This window comes from Cricetulus griseus, chromosome 7 (assembly GCF_003668045.3).
Source record: "Cricetulus griseus strain 17A/GY chromosome 7, alternate assembly CriGri-PICRH-1.0, whole genome shotgun sequence".
In the NCBI taxonomy this organism is placed as follows: domain Eukaryota; kingdom Metazoa; phylum Chordata; class Mammalia; order Rodentia; family Cricetidae; genus Cricetulus; species Cricetulus griseus.
In genome coordinates, this window is record NC_048600.1 from 91,115,900 (window position 1) to 91,137,466 (window position 21,567).

At 43.4% G+C, this 21,567-nt stretch overlaps 1 protein-coding gene across 4 annotated transcripts; it reads right to left on the bottom strand.

The window, feature by feature from the left end:
* Nucleotides 1–1,130: 1,130 nt before the first annotated feature.
* Cryba1 (crystallin beta A1) lies at nt 1,131–20,257 on the bottom strand. Of its 4 annotated transcripts, XM_027426644.2 has the most exons (8): nt 11,617–11,628; nt 9,815–9,820; nt 8,743–9,274; nt 7,048–7,112; nt 6,135–6,253; nt 4,461–4,602; nt 1,913–2,055; nt 1,131–1,415 (listed from the first exon to the last, which is right to left on the bottom strand). In XM_027426644.2, exons 3-8 carry the CDS (start codon nt 8,783–8,785, stop codon nt 1,268–1,270), a joined length of 660 nt encoding a protein of 219 aa, XP_027282445.1. In that variant the 5' UTR covers nt 8,786–9,274; nt 9,815–9,820; nt 11,617–11,628; the 3' UTR covers nt 1,131–1,267. The 4 variants fall into 4 exon arrangements, with proteins under 4 accessions (XP_027282445.1, XP_027282446.1, XP_027282447.1 ...); XM_027426645.2 differs by lacking the exons at nt 9,815–9,820; nt 11,617–11,628 and adding an exon at nt 20,189–20,257 and having other exon boundaries at nt 8,743–9,270; XM_027426646.2 differs by lacking the exons at nt 9,815–9,820; nt 11,617–11,628 and adding an exon at nt 20,189–20,255.
* Nucleotides 20,258–21,567: the final 1,310 nt, after the last annotated feature.

The following is a 21,567-nucleotide window of genomic DNA, read 5'->3' on the forward strand; positions in this document are numbered from 1 at the left end:
TGTGTGTGTGTACTTCAATTTTTTAATTCTTTGCTGAAAACTTAGGACGTTGACAGTTTTTTCCAAAGGCCACTCCCTTGTACAAAGAACTTCAGTATTAAAGATGCTATGATTATTTGTCTCTCTCTTTTCTTTTCTTTTCTTTTTTTTTTTATCCTTTTAGTTTTTTGAGACAGAGTTTGTAATGTTGGAGCCTGTCATGAAACTCTGTAGATTATGCTGGCCTCAAACTCACAGATCCTGTCTCCCCCTCCCAAGAGCAGGGATTTAAGGCACGATCATTCGAATCTTGTCTTTGAGAGGTGGTCTTGCCTTCTAGAGGGGGTTCATCAGAGTCATAACTTTTTTTAAGGATTTTAATTATTATGCATACAACATTCTGCTTCCATGTACATCTGCACCATATCTCATAATGAATGCTTGTGAGCCACCATGTGGTTGCTGGGAATTGAACTCAGGATCTCTGGAAGAACAGTCAGTGCTCTTAACCTCTGAGCCATCTCTCCAGCCTCCCAGAGTCGTAACTTTAAAGGAAGTTGTTTTTTTTGTTTTTGTTATTTTGTTTTGAATGGAGGTGGGGTGAGATAATGAGGTGCCTGTGGAGACCAGAGACAGATTCTTGCACCTGGATTTAAGTGGTTTGAACTACCTCAAGTGGGTGCTGGGAACTAAGGGTCCTCTGCAAAATTGGTACAGTGAACCATTGTTTCTTTTTTCGAGACAGGGTTTCCCTGTGGCTTTGGAGGCTGTTCTGCATCTAGCTCTTGTAGACCAGGCTGGTCTCGAACTCACAGAGATCCGCCTGCCTCTGCCTTCTGAGTGCTGGGAGTGAGCCACCAGCACCCGGCTCAAGTAAATTTTTAAATTTGTTTTTTCGAGCAATACAGGGTTTCTGTGTGTAGCTTTGGATCTGTCCTGGAACTCACTCTGTAGACCAAGCTAGCCCCAAACTCACGGAGATCAGTCTGCCTTTGTCTCCCAAGTGCTGGTATTAAAGAGCTGCACCACCAGTGCCCTCAAGTTCTCTTAACTTTTAAAAACATGGATTTGAGAGATTCTTTACCATGTATGTTTTTAGAATGTCAGCCACAAAAAAAGAGTTTCTGTGTGGTAGTTGATACAGTCTCCAAGGCTTTTTTTTTTTTTTAAATGACATTTATTATGGATTATAGCAGCTAACATTGGGAAGCAGTGTCTGGGCAGAACATAAAATTCTACAATGTTTAGCAAGGTTTCATGCTTGAGGAAATTTGGAACTTTTAGTCCACTATTGTTGGATGCGGCGAATTGATTGTATCTGGGAAGTTTGGGCGTGAGATCCCCACTCTCTCCAGTGTTTGTAGTCTCCGCCATGATGGTCACATTCCAAGATGTACTGATAACCACGATATCCAGGATACTGGTAGCAAACCCAGCTAGGAAATTCAAAGCATATTACATATTAAACCTGATTAAGAACCTGACATACCCCCAAATCTGAGTCCTTTTTCTCCCCTCAACACAGTGGTACTGGGGTACTTAGACAACAAGTCATTAACTTGTTAGGCACTGTTAAACCAGTGCAATGTGAATACAAAAGATTAGCCTTAATCATGAAAAGTGTTGGTAATCTGTAAAAGCTTTCACAGATAAACTTAATGAAAGAAAATAGAGTAGTATTTAAAGAATTTTAGTTGGGCGTTGGTGGCGCATTCCTTTAATCCCAGAGCTCGTGAGGCAAGGGCAGGCGGGTCTCTGTGAGTTCGAGGCCAGCCTGGTCTCCAGAGCGAGTGCCAGGATAGGCTCCAAAGCTACACAGAGAAACCCTGTCTCAAAAAGGCAAAATAATAGTGCCAGTGTATGTAATCTAGTAAACCATGATCCTTGGTAAGAATTGCTTTGAAATGTGTGCCAGCCCTGTTTTTGTACTTACGCCCCACATTGTATCTTCATGGAACCGACTTCATTGTTGAACCAACCCATGGCTTGCAAGGAAGGGTAGTCATCACAGATCTCCCATTGGCGTCCAATAAAGTTCTCTTTCTCAAAGATGGTAATCTTAGACTCTTTATGATTCTATAATCCAGAAGTTAAAACCTTAGTAGTTTATTCTATTGGTATTTTTTTCCCAAAATTTAAGCTTTCTTTTTCTCTTGCATATAGAATACATGATCATTAGCAAAAGATTCAGGCTAAACAGGGGGGGGGGGGTATAAGAAAAATCCTGCTGGGTGGTTATGGCATACGCCTTTATTCCCAGCACTCAGGAGGCAGAGTCAGGTGCAACTCTGAGGCCAGCCTTGACTACAGACCTAGTTACAGGACAGCCAATGGATCACAAACCCTGTCTCAACAAGAAAAATCTGGGCCGGGCAGTGGTGGCGCACGCCTTTAATCCCAGCACTCGGGAGGCAGAGGCAGGTGGATCTCTGTGAGTTCGAGACCAGCCTGGACTACAAGAGCTAGTTCCAGGACAGCCTCCAAAGCCACAGAGAAACCCTGTCTCAAGAAAGAAAAAAGAAAAAGAAAAATCTGTAATTGGATTTAATCCAATTTAAACATCATCTTTGAATTTAACTAATATAAGATATTCAAAATAGCCAGGCAGTGGTGGTGCAAACCTTTAGTCCCAGCACTCGGGAGGCAGAGGCAGGCAGATCTCTGAGTTCAAGATCAGCCTGATCTACAACAGCTAGTTCCAGGACAGCCTCCAAAGCCACAGAGGATATATATAGATATATTGATATCGCCGTTTTGTTTTTTGGTACTGTTGTAATCTAATAGAGGCCCTCATCCATGCTGTGCAATTGTTTTACCTACAGCCCCAGCAAGGTCTCACAAAATTAAACTGTTATATCCAGTACATGTGTGCATGCATTTGTGTTTCTATTAACCTCCCCAGTAAAGTACATGATTTAGGTTTAGAGGATTTTAGAGGTGTTTATCTAAACTCATGAGAAAAGTCCTAAGAGTATTTGGAAAGCTTCTAGCTCAGACAAGGTTCACTCTCAGGAACATTTTCAACTCCTAGAAATCTAATGGTTGATCTGTTTCTGTTTAAACTTTAAAAACTTTTTTTTCTTTCTTTTTTGGTTTTTCGAGACAGGGTTTCTGTGTGTAGCTTTGGAGCCTATCCTGTCACTCGCTCTGGAGACCAGACTGGCCTCGAACTCACAGAGATCCGCCTGCCTCTGCCTCCCGAGTGCTGGGATTAATGGCGTTTGCGACCAACTTTGCAAACTTTACAAACTTTTATTCAAAGGTTGCTGTGTACCCTAGACTGGCCTCAGATTCAAGATTATATTCAAGTTTCCTGGGTGCTAGAATTTCAAGTTTATGCCACCTTGCCAGCTCTCTGAGAGACTAAATGCAGCCTGATGGAGGCTTCCATTTCCAACTAGGGTCACCATGTTGACAGGGGGAACTCCAGAGCAGGCAGTACCTGTACACACAATTCCTGAACTGAAATGTAATTTGTTTTGTGTTTGGTTGGTTTTTTGGTTTTGTTTTAGTTTTTTGGGACAGGGTTTCTCTGTGGCTTTGGAAGCTGTCCTGGAACTAGCTCTTGTAGACCAGGCTGGTCTCGAACTCACAGAGATCTGCCTGTCTCTGCCTTCCAAGTGCTGGGACTAAAGGCGTGTGCCACCACAGTCTGGTGAAATGTAATTTGTTTATGGACAACTGTTGTGATCCGCCTGTAAAATTTTCAGGTTCTGCTTTCTGCTTGCCTTAATCTTCCTCACCGCCACCCCTAAAGTTATTTAGTCATTGTAAAAACTAAAACTGAAAGAGAACTTGGCTCATTTAAGTCATGTCAGACACTTCTGTGGACAATGAGAAAATGGCAAAACCGAAGTTTTTTCAAAATCAGAAAAAAAGATCAAGTTTGGACAGTTCAGTTATATCTGAAATGAGAGCTTAATGGACAATTAGATATTGTTAAGGAACTGAAAGAAAATGATGAGTTGCTACCCATGTTTAAGGGAAGAAGTTACTCATTTTAAATGTGGCCAAGTAGTGCAAGAAATATTTATCTTCAGATTCAATTTAGAATGCAGCCTAATGCATTGTTAAATAGTGCCTGGTGTTAAAAACTTACTTATTAATGCAGATAAGCAGTACTAGAATACCTGCCTGTTTCTTCAGTGAAACCTTAATACATTGCAACTTAACTGGCCATAAATCTGCTTTGTGCTACATGGTAGTGGTTTCTCACTGGGTGTCCTCTAGAATTTGGGGTCATGAGTATGTGCTTCCTGCCTCTATAAGAAGTTCCTTTTTAGCATAAGGGAGAAAATTCAAATTACAGATTTAAAGGAAGGTAATAGTGTTATTCTTTCATTCTCCCTGTTAGCCTGTTAGATCCTACTAATTGACATTCTGACCTCACCATTCTTTACCCCATCAAATGCCAAAAAAAAAAAAAAAAAAAAAGGAAAAGAAAGAAAAAGAAAAGAAAAGAAAAGAAATTTCAAACTTACGGCTGAACAGATGGGGCGGAAGGACATGAGACGCTCAATATGGTAAGCATTGCTCCCACTCCAGGCATCCCATCGAGGGTATTCTCCTCTCTCCAGTATAAACTGTTGTCCACAGAAGCTGGTATGCTCATAACCAATCCAGCTGCCAAAGATAGGTAATGGTATATGGCCTTGGAGACAAGGTCTCTCTTGTTTTAGATGAGTTTATAGTGGGATAAAATATCAAGTCAATCACAAAGCCCTAGGTATTGAGTGCTGATGGCTTTATCAAACAGGTTTGTAAATGTATTTTGAAATTGCCCATTGAAGATTCTCTTGCCTTAACAATGTGTATTAACAAAGGTTTCCATTCTAGTGTGACCTGAACTTCAGATTGTTGATCCAATGACCATTTCTTTGGCTCTAGGTCTTGTAAGCCTCTTCTAAGAGAGCAAAAGCATGATGGGATAGGTATCATTACTTGTTGCTGTGTTACTTTGAGGGGTCTTCCTCTTGCTGTCCATACTTACAACTTGTTCACAACTGAATCTTTTTTAATGAAGCTATCTTAAAGTGTATGTTGCCTGTTTCAAAGGGCTGAGGAGCTCTGTTTTGGTACAGAGCAGCTTGGTGACATGCAAAGCCATTTCATCATAGACTGACAAGAATACTAGTGTGGGTTCACACCTAGGTCAGCTTGCCAGAATTAGAACACAAAAGCTGGAGAATCTCACCAAGATTGACTACCTGCAACACTGAAAACTAATGTGTCTCTGGATCCTTGAAATCTCATTCCTTTTAATAGGGAAATTAGCTAATGGTGTCTGCTCTGGGACATAAATCTGTATGTAATAAAAAGGTCTGTCATTTAGCTGGGTAGTGGTGACACATGCCTTTAATTTGAGCACTCTGGAGGCAGAGGCAGGCAGATCTCTGAGTTTGAGGCCAGCCTGGTCTACAGAGTGAGTTCCAGGACAGCCAGGACTGTTTCACAGAGAAACTCTGTGTCGGAAAAACAAAACAACAACAACAAAAAGGTCCATCACTCAATTTCTCTTCAAGCCAGGTGATGGAGGTGCATGGTTTTAATCCCAGCACTCTAGAGACTGGTCTACAGAACTAATTCCACCACAGCTAAGGCTACACAAAGAAACCCTGTCTCAAAAAACCAAAAAGAGCCGGGCGTTGGTGGCTCATGCCTTTAATCCCAGCACTCGGGAGGCAGTGGCAGGCGGATCTCTGTGAGTTCGAGACCAGCCTGGTCTACAAGAGCTAGTTCCAGGACAGACTCCAAAGCCACAGAGAAACCCTGTCTCGAAAAACAAACAAAAAAAAAAAAAAAAAAAAAAAAACAAAAAACAAAAAAAAATCCGGTCTCCCTATTTCTATGGGGGGAAAAAAAAGGCTTCTGCTCGTGTTCTGAAGGGATCAAAAGGAGTGGCCTATGGACTTCAAAAGCACAGATTCAGTTACTGTCATTGTCCTATCTTGTTCCAAGTCTACTACCAAGATATGAACGTCATCCCTAGCTTTGAGTTACTTAATTAGGCACATAGTAATTTCCTTTAGGAAATAAGACACCTCTCTAAGAAGTGATTATCATCTGGGGAACATCCTCCTGGATCCTTACTCATATGTCCCATGTCTTAAAGAGACTTGACAAGGGCCTGAAGCTCTGTTGGTATCCATACTCACGCGCCACACTCCACCTTGAGGGACCGGACATTATCAAAACTACGCTCAGAAACATTTGGGCAGGAGCTGGTGAACTCCATCCGCTTGCCCTGGAAGTTCTCCTGATCATAGATGGTTATCTGAAATGGATTGAAATGGCACAAGAAAACGAACCAAGTGCAGCTTGTAAGAATAGGGGTACAAATTAAGAGTTTGTATTTATCCTGTAATTTTCATCACTAGCCACAGTCCAGGATATCTGATAGACTCCCTTCCAGTATAGACAGGGCAAAAAGGTTCAAATTAGTACCTCTGCTCAGTGACATATTCAGGCAAAGTTTATGATAGGAATGGTCTTTCAGGGACAATGAGAGTTCAAACGATAGACCAAGGCCTGGTGAACTGATTCCACCAAATGTTCTGCACTCATATGACCCAGAGGCCAAGATTCTGGGACTTCTAGAAGCACCCTGTAGATTATTTCTTTGCTTCTAAAGCATAAAAGGATTGTGATAAATCCTTTGTCTTTTCAACTAGAACTTGGTTCCTTATGTGGCAAGCTCCCAAAACTGTGAACTTGCTTCAGAGCTGTTCAATGAGGAAAGTGTTGTTCGGGAAGAGTGAAAAGCCTGGGATCTGCCACTTGAGCTCATGGGTAAATCCAACCTCAGACTGAGTAGGGAGCCTGGGTCCCAGGGCTTACTTGGGATCCAATGGCCAGTCTGAATTGGCCTAGGAACCAAGTACCATCTCCCACCCATCATGGAAGCCTTCCAACAGTGTCTGGGCGTTGGATGGGCCTTCCTCCTACAGAACAGTATTTTGTTGGGTAGGCACTGTCAAAGAGTAAGTACAGTCTTATAGCTACTATGCAGCAGCACCTCAGCCCTGCTTGTTGGATCTTTCCATTTTCCATGTGATTGGATCAGCTTACCTTCCATGGCCCCATGGACCCTGGCATAGGGTTGGTCTGAGCCATCTTGGTGGTTGGAAGAGTTTCTGAAAGACACATACACATCAGTGATATGGCTTTCAGGATGGGGGTAGTGAAGTCAGAAGGCGCAGGGGAAAGGAAAAGAGGCTTGAAGCCCCAGATTTTGTTTAGGATCTTAGCTCTGGTGCTAGCACCCAAACCTGTCAGGTTTTCCATCAACAAACCTTTTACATGCAGTCACTAAAAATTAGAACAGTAATGCAGATGAAAGACTGCAAAGGCATTTGGATCACTTGATAATGTATCTTCTATCCTCTTGCTTGCCCTCAAAGAACAACATTGCCTGGGTCTTATATACCCTGATGTCAACTCCTTTATAACTGTCCAGTCTCCATGTATCTAGTCATTCAGGCAGCAGGGTCAGAATTCCTCACTGTACCTGCCCCAATTAAAAGGCAGCCTATATTTGAATCCTTCATGGTCTTCCCAGCCCCCATATTGACCCATTATTCTGCATGTCTATGTCACCAGCCCCTCTTCCTCTCTGTCTCCTAGATCTGTTTTGACCTTGTTCTTTTCCAGCCCGCAGATTTTGACTTCTCCCTCACTTCCCAAAACTCCTCACAGTACTCATCTGTGCCACTATTGACTATATACTGGGTGATCATCTCAATAGTAGGACTGGCAATTCCTGGTTGATTGATAGAACACCTTTCCAACCCTGTGGCTAAATGGGGCAGAGGGTAATTTGAAAAATATTGAAGTCAAGCTTGGTGGTGCAGACCTGCTACGTGAGATGGTAGGTAGGAGGATTGCAAGTTCAAGACCTACTTGGACAATTTAGTGAGGCTGTCCCAAAATAAAAAGTAAGGGCTATGAGTTCCAGGCTAGCTAGGGCTACATATTGAGACCAATTCTTAAAGTGGGTGGGATGGGGTAGAGGGTAGGAGCAGGGGCTGGAGATATAGATCAGTACTAGCGTGTTTGGCCAGCATATATGAACCATTAGACTCAGTCCCTAGTCGTAGTAGTAGTGGTGGTGGTGATGGTGTGTGTGTGTGTGTGTGTGTGTGTGTGTGTGTGTGTGTGTGTGTGTGTGTGTTTATAATGAAGAAAGGGTAATTGTAAAAATACAATGGCTCACTCTATGATAAAGACCCTCTGCTTTACTTGCATTAATGTATCTAGTCCTCACCAGTCAAATACTATCACCACCCCCCATTTTATGAATGAGGACTAAGGACCATAGAGGTTAAGTAGTCATCATTGATGGTGTGATGAGAAGGATAGGGGAAAGAGAGGGAAGGAAGAAAGAAGGTATATATCAGGTTTCTAGACTCAGAACCAACATTCAGGATTCTACCCTGGCATCCAGCCCAGGAACTGATGCACAAAAATTCCGGCATTTCTATGTGGAGTCCCCAGATAAGCAGCACCTCCTGCTCTTTACACCTCCTTGTGCCCATAATCTGTTTATTTCTTACTAATCTCCTGTCTTGGTTTCTATAGATACGGTTATTACCATATAGGTGATTCCTCAAGGTAACAAATGAAGCTGTCCACTGATCAAAGCCACCCACTTTCTCTACCTTCAAAGGCTCTAACCTCTAAGCAGGAGACAACTGTTCTTCTTGTGCATTTGTCTCTTGGGAGAAAGAAAGGAAAGGCAAAGGGCACCACCACAGCCTTACTCACCCAGCTCCCGCTGCACAGTCTGGGTCTCCATGTGGTGCCACATCGTCTGTGGACGCCCTCTTTATAGTCCTGTAGCCGATGGCCAATGGCTCTGTCAGCACTCCCATTTCCCTCTCTTTTTGTTTCTCCTGATCCCCAGAGCTTTTGTGGCTCAGCCTGCTGGGGGAGGTGTCCCTCCGAGCTTTGTTTAGGGTCACAGAAGTGCAGAGGCCCTACTGTTGCCCAGGGAGGTCTTCCCAGAGCCACTGGGAGCTGAGGACAGAAGCATTGTGCAGTGAATGTTTGCCTCTGTCCTATTCTGCCTAAGATTCCCCCTAAACCCTCAAGCTTCTGCCAAACACACCAAAATGAGCCATATATTTCCATAAATATACATCTATTTCCATAAATGTTGCTGTAAAGCTGGGTGTGGTGTGCACATCTTTTATCCCAGCACTTCTTAGGCAGAGGTATGTGGATCTCTTGGGTTCATGGCCAGTTTCGTCTACAGAGTGAGCTCCAGGACATCCAGGACAACATAGTGAGACCCTGTCTCAAAAAAAAAAATTAATTAAATGAATACACACATAAAAAAGTAAATAAAGTGAAAGTACTATTACAAAACTGAGCGTTGTTGAGAAAACTATTATTCTCAAAACTCCTTATTATATTTTCCCCTAAAGGAGCTGAGTTAAATTACAATTTACATGTAGACCTAAATCTCACCCTATTTAATCAAATATTCATTTTAATATTGCAGTTTGCTTTAAAAAAAAAAAACAAAACTTGGAGCCAATAACCCTGAGGATTTTTTGTTGTCATTTTATGTGTATGTGTGTTTACATTAGTTTACTCTGTGAGTGTGTGTGTGTGTGTGAGCGCGCGCGTGTGTTCACTCTCAAGCTTGCATACTGGTCAGATGGCAACTTTCAGGAGTCAGTTCTCTTTCCACCATGCAGGTTCTGGGGATCAAAATCAAATCATTCAGCTTGGCAACAACTACTGAACCATCTCTCCCTGTCCCAATCTCTTTTTAAAACATTAAAAAATATTTTTATTGGGGCTGGAGAGATGGCTCAGAGGTTAAGATCACTGACTGCTCTTCCAGAGGTCCTGAGTTCAATTCCCAGCAACCACATGGTGGCTCACAACCATCCATTACGAGATCTGGTACCCTCTTCTGGTGTGCAGATATTCATGGAAGCAGAATGTTGTATACATAATAAATAAAATCTTTTAAAAATGTTTTTATTGCATTTGGGGTATTTATTAGCGTGTGTGTGCGTATGCATGAGTGTGTATGCATGGTGCTCATGTCGGGGTCAGAGGTCATCTTGTGAGAATCAGTTTTCTTCTTCTACCATGTGGGTTCCAGGGATTAAACTCCGTGGTGGGACTTGGCAGCAAGCATGTTTACCAGCTGAGCCATCTCCCGCTCCTCCCCTTTCCATCCTCCTTCTTCTCCCTTTCAGACTGCCATTTTAGGAAAATATTTCTTTTTTGTTTTGTTTTGTTTTGTTTTTCAAGACAGGGTTTCTCTGTGGCTTTGGAGGCTGTCCTGGAACTAGCTCTTGTAGACCAGGCTTGTCTCAAACTCACAGAGATCCATCTGCCTCTGCCTCTGAGTTCTGGAAGTAAAGGCGTGCGCCACCACCTCCTGGTTTAGAACATTTTTTTTTTTTTTTTAGATTTTATTTATTATGTATACAACATTCTGCTTCCATGTATATCTGCACACCAGAAGAGGGCACCAGATCTCATAGCAGATGGTTGTGAGCCACCATGTGGTTGCTGGGAATTGAACTCAGGACCTCTGGAAGAGCAGTCAATGCTCTTAACCTCTGAGCTATCTCTCCAGCCCTAGAACAAAATTTTTAACAATATCTTTCAGGAGCCTTCAAACTTTAAGCATCAAGAATACATTTTCTTTTCTTCCTTCCTTCCTTTCTTTTTTTCAAGGCAGGGTTTCTCTGGAGAATACATTTTCTATTAAAACATTTATTTTGAAAATAAATAATCATATAACAGCTTTTACTTAGTTTGGTAAATACATTTTGAGCAAATGGATGAGTTTTATGATTCTGGAGGAGGCACAGATGAAAACGTGTCTACACTGCCATAGCACCGTGCTGTGCACAGGCCACTCACCCAGCCATAGCACCCTGCTGTGCACAATCTGTGATTTTTTTTTTTTTTTTTTTTTTTTTTTACCTTCAGGATCTTTGGGGCAAGTTTTATATTCCAGTGAATTGTTGGTTCAATAAAGACTGATCTGGCTAACTTTTCATTTTAGAGGGAGAGGTGGAGGCTTTTGTGATTGTTTGAAAAGCTCAGCACATGAACAAAACTATTGCACAGGAGATTGTATGTGGATCAGTTAGTAGTCAAACCACTGACATATATGTGCACCAACACTCCTAGATTTACAGGCAGCCTAAGCTGCCACCCTCAACCCCAGCACATACATCATTTTCTTCTATCTCCTTATGTCCCAGAAACTTTTGGATCATGAGGTCTCCTGCGATAATTACCAAGCTTTCAAAATAGCCTAACATGGGGACTTGAGGAGCTGTTGTTTCTTTTACAGTGCTAAGGATCAAACCTAGGACCTGTACATGTTAGACCAGCACTTGCCCCTGAGCCATGCTTCCAGGCTCTTTATGCAGCCCTTCACAAAGATGTGGAACATTCCTTCTCCTTCCTTGTTGTTTGAGACTCTACTTTGGCTGTCCTGTGTCAGACATGATCTCCAAGCTCCAGGTCCCAGTCCCATCTCTTTCCAGGGAAGTTAGAGCACAGGCTACCCAAGAAGTAGAAATAAATGGAAACCAGCTAGTAATCCCTTCCCAACTGGACAATTTCCCATTCATCCTTAGCAACTACAATACATAGAACATTGACTGTGAGGCTGACAATTCATTCCCAGTCCTCAGGATAGCCCCATGAAGAAGGTCAATGCTGAAATGGTTTTATAGGCTAGTCAACTGAGGAACGGGAATACAAGATTATAAACAAAGAAACCCCTCCTTTTCCTCTCTGGCCTGGCGCCTGGCATCACTGCTAGCCCATCTACAGCTGTCAGATAAGGAAGTTCAAGTGACCAAGGCGGTGTAAAGTAGTCAGCACTCAACAAATTGCAACTATTTCATTAACTGTGCCACAGAAGATTGCATTTTTTTTTTTTTACGGTTTTTTGAGAGACAAGGTTTCTCTGTGTAGCTTTGGAGCCTATCCTGGCACTCCCTCTGGAGACCAGGCTGGCCTCGAACTCACAGAGACCTGCCTGCCTCTGAATCCTGAGTGCTGGGATTAAAGGTGTGTGCCACCAATGCCCGGCTCAAAAGATTCCATCTTATGCTAGGGTCTCATAGAGACAAGTAGAAGCAGGCATCAGACTTTAGAAAAAAAATGTGTCAGATAAACGTTTTCTTTGACCACATTTATTCAGTTTTCATTTTCTAGTAGTTGTCTTTATTATTTGTAGTGCATTCTATTATCCCCCACCGTGTCTTCAACCAATCTTCCCCTTCACGCCTCACTATGTGTTTGTATATCTATGTATGTGTGCATGTGTACTGAGAATGGAGCACAAGAGACTTGAACATGCTCCATCACCAGCACTTTGTCAGGCTTGTTTTGTGCAGCTCTATAAGAGACATGGATTGGGAAACATTTTCTTAGCCCACACAAGCAAGTAGGACAACTGTCCAGGGAGATGAGCTATTAGATGTAGGGGTGATGACTGACAGGGGAATATGACAACCCTGACCCTACAAAATGTAATCCAGGCAGTTTAAAACTTGGACTCCTTGACAGACTTAGGGGAATCTGACAACCTTCCCCCTCCAGAGTGTAAGTTGAACAGTTTAAAACTTGGACCTCTTGACACTGGCCACATGCCATGGACGGTTGGTACTCCACTGAATTTGATGGGTAGTTTGTCCCCTGGCCTTGTCTTTGGGCCCAGGGGTAGCGGAGTGAGGCCATGGGGCCAGGGAAGCCCTTGGACTCAGCACATTGTGGAGAGGACAATGGGGCTAACCAGGCAGCTGAGCAGCACTTCTGTTGGACACAGCAGGAAAGGTACAAAGCAAAGGGCCCGTCAGCATTCAGTCAGCTCCCACCTCCCCCACAAGAGCCTGCTCTGGGGGACCTTTTCTCCCCTGTCCCTTTCTACCCCCTTAAACAGAAAGGCTGATTCTGAAAAGGCTAAGAAGGCCAAGCAGCGGCAGAGAACTTGGGAGACATCTCAGACTTCTGAGATCATCCTCTGCTTCCAGGCACAGAGAGAGCTAGCTGTCTATTGACCAGAGAACTCCAAGGCTGGCTTCTTTCATTTGACACGGGCTTGTGAGCGGTTCAGTTCCATGGAGCCTCACAAAGGTTTCAGTGCTGCAGACTGGCCCATTTCCTCCTAATAGAATCCCTAAAGCTGATATAGTGAATGGGAGTCTAGGTAGAACATGCCCTATTCATGACACAATCCACTCTTTACTGCTGACAAGCAGAGGTAGATTGCTTCTTTCACCTATAGAGGAGAAAAATATTGGACACTCAGTTAAGTTTCAATTTCAGATCAACAATAATGCATTAGGATAAAGAGGTGCCAAACTTACTATTTTTTTGTTTGTTTGTTTGTTTGTTTGGTTTTTCAAGACAGGGTTTCTCCATGTAGTCCTGGCTGTGTTAGAACTCACTCTGTTGCCCAGGCTGGCCTTGAACTCACAGAGATTTGCCTGCCTCTGCCTCCAGAGTGCTGGGATGAAAGGTGTGAGCCACCACTAGCGGACTTTGAATTTCTGACCCTCCTACGTCCACTTCTCAAGGGCTGGGGTGACAGGTACAAACAGCCATGTCTCCTTGGGAACCAATTCTGAACCATTCTCTTTATTACCATTGTATCCAATCCATGGCTGAATCTTTCAAATTCCCTTCTCCAAAGTTCTGTGTGTCCCACGACACACTTCTCCAGCTCTCTTATATCATGTACTGCAAAGTGCCTTAGACAATACGAAAATTATTGAATTCTTTTAATAACACAAGAGGGTAAGTTTGAGCTTCAGCTCTCCAGTGATGTTTCAGAGACATAGGCTGTTTCCATCATGCTCTACTGACGTCAGTGTTGCTTCATTTTAAGGCTGGTTGCTTTCCTCATTGTTGGGTGCTTTCCAGTAGCAACTGGGGTTGTGTGCTTCATTGTTCCTAGTCACTTGGTGGGGGTGTTCTGGAGAGGAGGTGCAGAGACAGACAGACACAGAGAGACAGAGAGGCTTCTATGGCTTTCTAATGATCCAGGATTAACTTTCTCAGGAGCCCCAGCAATCCCCTTTCCATGCATTACAGGATAAGATCAGCCAACGTTACAGACATCCGGTCTCATTGGCTTCAAATCTTTTATCTGTTTGTTTTGAGTCAGGGTCTCATAATGTACTCTTGCTTGACCTGGCATCAAACTCACAGAGACCCACCTGCCTCTGCCTCCTGAGTGTTGGAATTATTGATGTGTTCCATCATTGCATGTTTTTCTCATTTTGTAAAATGATTCATTAATTATATACATACATTACATATGATGTATGTGATACATGTATGTTCTGCAAATCACTGTCTTTCTTTGAATATGCACCCCTCCACACACACACACACACATATGTATATATGCATAAACATTCTGTTTTTGAAATTCACCCATTTTATGACTCAGAATCTAGGCCCTAGATAGTATACCACATTAACTTCAATGCCGAATCTTACTTTGTTTCTCCTACTTGTAATTCTCTGTCTCTCACCTTGTGTGTCTGGTGCTGAGTGGTTGGCCCAGGGCCTGGAACATGATAGATAAGCACTTACTCCTGATTTATACCTGGGCCACAATTATTCTGAATTATGTGTGTGTTGTGTGTTCCTGTGCGTGGTACAAGCAAGTGAGCTTGAGACCACATGTCCATGCCTGTGTCCCCCTCTATTTTGCTCCTCCTCATTTGCTTATTTTATTCATTATTATTGTTGTTGTTTATCCTACAGTCACATGTAGAGGTCAGAGGATAACCTTCAGCTGGTCTCTTCTTCCACACTGAGTGCTATGGCTCAGACTCAGATTGCCATGTTTTCACAGCAATCACTTTTACCTGCTGAACCATTTTGCTGGCCTTCCACTTTGGGTTTTTTGTTTGTTTGTTTGTTTCTTTTTTGTTTTCTCCGATTTTTTGAGACAGAGTTTCTCTGTGTAACAGCCCTGGCTGTCCTGGAACTCACTCTGTAGACCAGACTAGCCTCGAACTCACAGAGATCCTGCCTCTGCTTCCCGAGTGTTGGGATTAAAGGAGTGCATCACTACAACTGGCATCCTCCTTTCTTTGGTGACACTGTCTTTCGTTAAATGTGTAACTCATTAATTTGGCTAGCTGGTTGGCCAATGAGCTCTAGAGACCCACCTGTCTCTGTCCCCCACCTCCTGCACACACACTGGTGCTGGAGTTACAAACATGCATTGAAATGCCCACCTTTGTTTGTTTGTTTGTTTAAACATAGGTGCTAGGGATTTGAACTTAAGTCCTCATGTAAACAAGGCAAGCCCTTCATCGATTGAGCTACCTTCCCAGTTCCCTACTTAGTTTTTTTTTTTTTTTTCCAGACTCATCCATAACATCTCATTATTATACAAATTCTATTCCTTCTTTCACATATTTTGATCATTTTAAATGATCTGTCTGTCTTGTCTATCATGGATCAATCTATCTGTCATCTCTCCATCCAGTCTCTGTCTATTGTTTTGTAGTGTTGGGGATCAAACCCAGGGTCTTATATGTGCTAAACAAACATCCCGCCATTGGGCCTCATTGGTCCTCAGCATTCTTTGAAATTCACTTGTCATTTGGAAACATCTTTTATTCTTGTGCCATTAGCTGTAGCCCTAGGTAATGAACTCTCTTAGTCATTGTATGTTCTCTCCCTCTCATGACATTTGTGTCTTTTTGTGAGGGAGGATCTCACTGGGTAGCTTAGGGTGGTTTCACACTCAAAGAAATCCCCCTGCTTCAGCATCCTGAGTGCTAAGATTACAGGTTTAAACTACCTGGCATTTGCTTCTTTACTGATTTGTTTCTGTAGCAAGTCTGTCTTGATCATCACTAGGTTTTGGGAAAATTCCTGTGGTGCCTATTAGGAGCTTCTCTATTTGATTTCTCTGTATCACGGCTGAACAGTTGTGATTACTTGACCTCTTGACCAGGCATTCTCAGCAGGTCTAGTGTGTACTCAGTGTGCCCCCCTCTGACATTGGCTCAGTGTTAGAGTCCCGACTTTTCTTCCCACAGACCCTGGGCAGATGCCTCTCTCTTCTGCTGTGCTCCACAGCCCAGTGTGATAGTGTTTCTGGAGTCAGGACAGTGCTTTTGTAGTTGGCTTTGAGCAGGAAGTCTGGATCCAGCTCCCAGGCCTGAGGCCACATCTTTCCTCCCCAGAGGGGCCTTACATTCATGATTCTGATACCACGTGGGACTCTGGGCTTCAGCTAATGATAAGTGGGCAATGAGCACTGTCGTACACAGAGGAGTTTTTTGTTTGTTTGCTTGACTTGGTGGTGGATATTTGAGACCCAGTAGCCAGTTGACCTTGAACTCACAATCCTCCTGCCTCTGAATCCTAAGTGTTGGTATTACAGGTATGTACCACCACCACACCCACCTCCCACCAAGAAAGTTTGGATATCCCCTTTTAAAAACATAACATAAGCACAAAAGCTCACAAATTATGAACAAATAATCCAATGAGATTTTTATGAAATATTCTGAGATCGGTTTATGGAGCTTACCCAGCTGAAATCTCCCAGGCACTTCCAGTCACTGTCTCTCCACTTAAAACCAGCTCCTATTCCATTCTGGCATTGTAGATTCATTTTAGCCATTGGTATTTTGCATGCATGTCACACACAGATTGGCTCTGTAGTGCTGGCCTTGTTTCTCTCACAGCTGTGTATGCAAGCTCTGCCATGTTGTAGTGTGAAGCTGGGCTTTGTTTACTCTCATTCCTGGGTGGTACCCTGGCCTATAAAAGTGCTATTCTAGTCTTAGGTCACTGCTTCTCAACCTTCCTGATGCTTCTACCCTTTAAAACAGTTCCTCATGTTGTGCTGACCCCAACCATACGATTATTTCGTTGCTACTTTATAACTGTATTGTTACTACTGTTATGAATTGTAATGCAAATATCTAATATGAAGGATATCTGATTTCTGACCCCTCTGAAAGGGTTGCTGGGTCCCCCCTAAGGGGGTCTCAACCCATAGGCTGAAGATCACTGACTTTGCATCTATCATTTACAGCATTGGTAGAAACATTCTCATCTATGTTTCAGGTTCAGATATTGCTATGCCCAGTTGTTTGGGAGATTCACAGGGAAGGAATCGATGGGTGAGCAGCACACTCCATTTTAGTAGACACTGTAAACAGATTTTCAGCACGTACTAATTATACTTGCACTCACTGTATGACATGGCTTTGAGGTCCATAGGTCACAGAGGATTCAGAACTGGTACATGTCTTGTTCCTCAGCTGCATTGAAAATTATTGCTATTTCTTTTCAAGGTGAATGATTTAAGGCTGATGTGAGGCCAGGCAAGATGGCACATGCCTGTCACCAGAGCATTTTGGGAGGCTGAGGCAGGAGGATCTTAAGTTCCCAATTAGCCTGTCTCAAAGGGAAAACAAAAATCTGTGTGGGGTAAGTTGGTACATGCTTGTAATCCCAGCCTGGAGGTGGAGGCCAGCCAAGAGAAAAAAGAGAAAATATCTTTGCAGCCTTGTAAAGACCTAGAGTCTAGAGCTGCACGTTGTAAGATACAAATAACTGGACCAGGTACGATTTGTCCACCTGCAGCTTGGAATGAATATATCTAACAGATGGACAGGCAGGGCGGTGGTGCATGCCTTTAATTCCAGCACTCAGGAGGCAGAGGCATCTCTGTGAGTTCGAGACCAGCCTGGTTTACAAAGTGAGTTCCAGGACAGCCTCCAAAGCCACAGAGAAACCCCATCTCAAAAAACCAAAAACAACAACAAAAAACAAAACCAGAACAGGTGGATAGTCACCCTGGAGGAGCTGTCATATGAAGTCGTGTTTCTGTTAGGTATATTGTGTGTGACACTGGTTTACTGCTGGTAGGGGATAATTGGCTGAATGGAATTCAAGAATATTGGAATTTGTCCTGCTGACCCAGGATCCTGCTGGCTACCCTCCTGATCTTTCATCTCTGACCACCAGGGGGCATAAGTCTGGCTTCAGAGCACAAGCATCCCCAGCCCATAGGGAAAGCACATTCCCAGGGGAAGAGGGATCAGAGGCACAGGAAAGACTTTGCTAGAAGAAAAGATGGGAGTTTTCAAAGTGTGGTCCACAGGATATGCAATTAAAAAGCAGTCCTGATTGTTATTTGAGGCCTAGAGAGTCAGACTCTGTGGGACAGAGCCTGGGAATTCTGTGAAGCAATGCCAGTAGCCATTCCCTCCTATTCCCAGAGTAGGACTGCCTGTATTCAGACTACTTGGGCTCAAAACTGGCTTTGGCCTTTTTTGTTTGTTTGTTTGTTTTTGTTTTGTTTTGTTTTTCAAGACAACCTCTGTATTGGAGGTTGTCCTGGAACTCGCTCTGTAGACCAGGTCAGCCTCGAACTCACAGAGATCCACCTGCCTCTGCCTCCCGAGTGACGGGATTAAAGGCGTGCGCCACCAATGCCAGGCCAGCTTTGGGCATGTTAACTATGTGATCTCCAGTAATTTAGTCAATCTACAACTCACTATTATCTTTCAGGCTGACACAAAAACATATGTAGCTCTTAGAATTTCTATGAGCAGGACTAGAGAGATGGCTCAGAGGTTAAGAGCACTGCCTGATCTTCCAGAGGACCCAAGTTCAAATCCCAGCACCCATATGGTGACTCACAACCATCTGTAATGAGAACTGATGCTTTCTTCTGGTGTTCAGTCATGAACGCACATAGAACACTGTATACATAGTAAATAAATCTAAAAAAAAAATTGCTAAGAACAGTAAAGGAATCAATTTGCATAGAGAGTAGTACTGGAAGCACCTATCTCTATAACACAGACACACACACACACACACACACACACACACACACACACTAAAACCCAGAGCTTCACACATGCTGAAAAAGTACTCTACCATAGCACCAAGTTACATCCATCAAAGTCCTATCTTAGCACTTACACCTTTTCTTTCTTTCTTTCTTTCTTTCTTTCTTTCTTTCCTTTTCCTTCTTGTTGCCTTATAGACAGGGTCTCACTGTGTATTCCTGGCTGTCCTTGAACTCACAGTGATGTATCTGCCTGTGAGGGCTGCTTTGAAGGAGTTGAGAAGCATTGGTGGTTGTGGGTGCATGCCGGAACAAGTGTCGGGTGTCTGGTCTTTATGATACCAGTAGATGACACCTGCGTCAAGAAGCAGACTGTTGGGTAAGAGAGTGTGAAGGCCTGTGATTGTGTCACTTTGCTTGGCGGTGGTGGCACACACCTTTAATCCCAGCAATCAGGATGCACAGGCAGGTGGATCTCTCTGAGTTCAAGACCAGCCTGATGTACAGATTGAGTTCTAGGACAGCAAAGGCTACACAGAGAAATCATGTCTCAAACAAAACAAAACAAAACAAAACAAACACCCCCACCCCAAAAGAGTACATGTACTGCTCTTGCAGAGAGCCCAGGTTTGGTTTAAGATCCCTCAACAGACTCCCAGCAACCACCTGCAATACTAGCTCTGGGGGACCCAACGCCTCTGATCCCTGAAGGTACCCACACTCACGTACACCCATCTACAGACACATAGATAATTTAAAATAAAATAATAATCTTTTGAAAAGGAGACGGCAGGAATGACTGGCGACGGCCTCGGGGCCCAAAGAGGGCATTTTGAAGCAGGGACCTTTGTGGGAAAATGGGGAGAAGAGAAACAGGGTGAGGTAAGAACTTAGGACGTGGCTCTCCTGCCAGGGTTCTCCAGTAATTAGCTTGCTTTTCCTGATAGGCTTTTTCTTTCAGTTTTGAAGTGAGGAGAAAGCAGGGGGAAAGGGTTAGTGTCCTGTACCCCGCACTTGGTGAGCCTCCAAATATTTAAATAATTTAACCTTAGTTAAAAATCATTGCACTACAGAGACAGCTCAGCAGTTAAGAGCACTGGCTACTCCTCCAGAGGACCAGGGTTGTATTTCCAGCACCATATAGCGGCTCACACAGTCTATAACTCCAGTTCTAGGGAAACTGACGCTTTCCACTTCCTTACGCAGCAGGCATGCAAGTGGTATACAGACATGCATGCCGGAAAAACACCCACATGCATATTTTTAAAATCCTTAAATTATAATCGTAGTTTCAATAATAACCACGTGAGGGGTAGAAGAGGAGAGGAAGGATGAGGGGCGTCCTTCTGTATGCTGTGAATATGTTTCTCTTACTGGTTGATGAATAAAGCTGTTTTGGCCAATGGACAGGCAGGATGTAGCCAGGCAAGACGTATAGGCGGGGATACCAGACTAGGAGAATTCTGAGAAGAGGAACAGAAAGCATGAGTTGTGAGAGTGATGACTTGTAGCTGCCACGGAAGAAACAGACCCGAGCATTACCAGTAATCTAACACCACATGGAGATACACAGATTAACAGAAATGGGCTAATAATTAAGAGAGAAATAGCCACTAAGAAGCCTGAGCCATCCACAAAACAGTTTATAATTAATATAAGCCTCTGTGTGTTTATTTGGGATTAAACAGCTGGGGGACCTGGCCGGACAGAAACTTTCATCTACAGAGGAAGGCCTGCAGTATCCTCATTTAAATCAAAATAGAAAACTGGGGAAGCCAGGAGGAGTGCCTTTTTGATGAGGATGTGGGTCTGACACCCTCCAGCCTAGATCCCTGCCCAGGAGACTCAGTCCCTTCACACTTTGGAAAAGGAGAGAGACTTATAGTTGTTTTGTTTGTTTGTTTGGTTTTGGTTTTTTGAGACAGGGTTTCTCTGTATAACTTTGGAGCCTATCCTGGCACTTGCTCAGTAGCCCAGGCTGGCCTTGAACTCACAGAGATCCGCCTGCTCTGCCTCTCGAGTGCTGGGATTAAAGGTGTGCGCCACCAACGTCCGGCTTGTTTGTTGTTTTACTCTAAGCTATTTTGGGGGACCCACCACCCAGCTCCCAAATAATCATATACAGAGGCTTATTCTTTTTTATGAATGCCCAGTCTTAGCTTGGCTTATTTCTAGCCAGCTTTTCTTAAATTATCCGTCTACCTTTTGCCTCTGGGCTTGTATCTTCCTCTGTTCTATATATCTTTCTTTACTTCTTACTGTGAGGCTTTCTAGGTAGCTGGGTGGCTGGCCCCTGTCGTCCGTCCTCCTCTCCCTTTCCTCTCTTGTTCCTCAATCTTCTCTTCCCAGATTTCTACTTCTATTAATTCTCTCTACCTGCCAGCCCCCCACCATCCTTTCTCCTGCTTTGCTATTGGCCGTTTAGCTCTTTATTAGACCAACCAGGTGTTTTAGACAGGCAAAGTAACACAGCTTCACAGAGTTAAACAAATGTAACATAAAAGAATGCAGCACAGGCCAAGCAGTGGTGGCACATGTCTTTGATCCCACCACTCAGGAGGCAGAGGCAGGCAGATCTCTGTGAGTTCAAGGCCAGCTTGGCCTACAGAGCGAGTTCCAGGACAGTTAGGAGAAACCCTGTCTCAAAAAACCAAAAGAAAAAAAAAAGAAAGAAAGAATGCAGCACATCTTTGCATCGTTAAACAAATATTCCACAGCATAAATGAATCTAACACATCTTAAAATAATATTCC

Coding starts and splice junctions, on each gene's coding strand:
- Cryba1 (XM_027426645.2), bottom strand. CDS start 8,785: ATGTGGCACCACATGGAGACCCAGACTGTGCAGCGGGAGCTGG. Junction 6,254..7,047: donor GGTCCATGGGGCCATGGAAG/GTAAGCTGATCC, acceptor AATCCATTTCAG/ATAACCATCTATGATCAGGA. Junction 4,603..6,134: donor CTCAAGGTGGAGTGTGGCGC/GTGAGTATGGAT, acceptor TATCTTTGGCAG/CTGGATTGGTTATGAGCATA.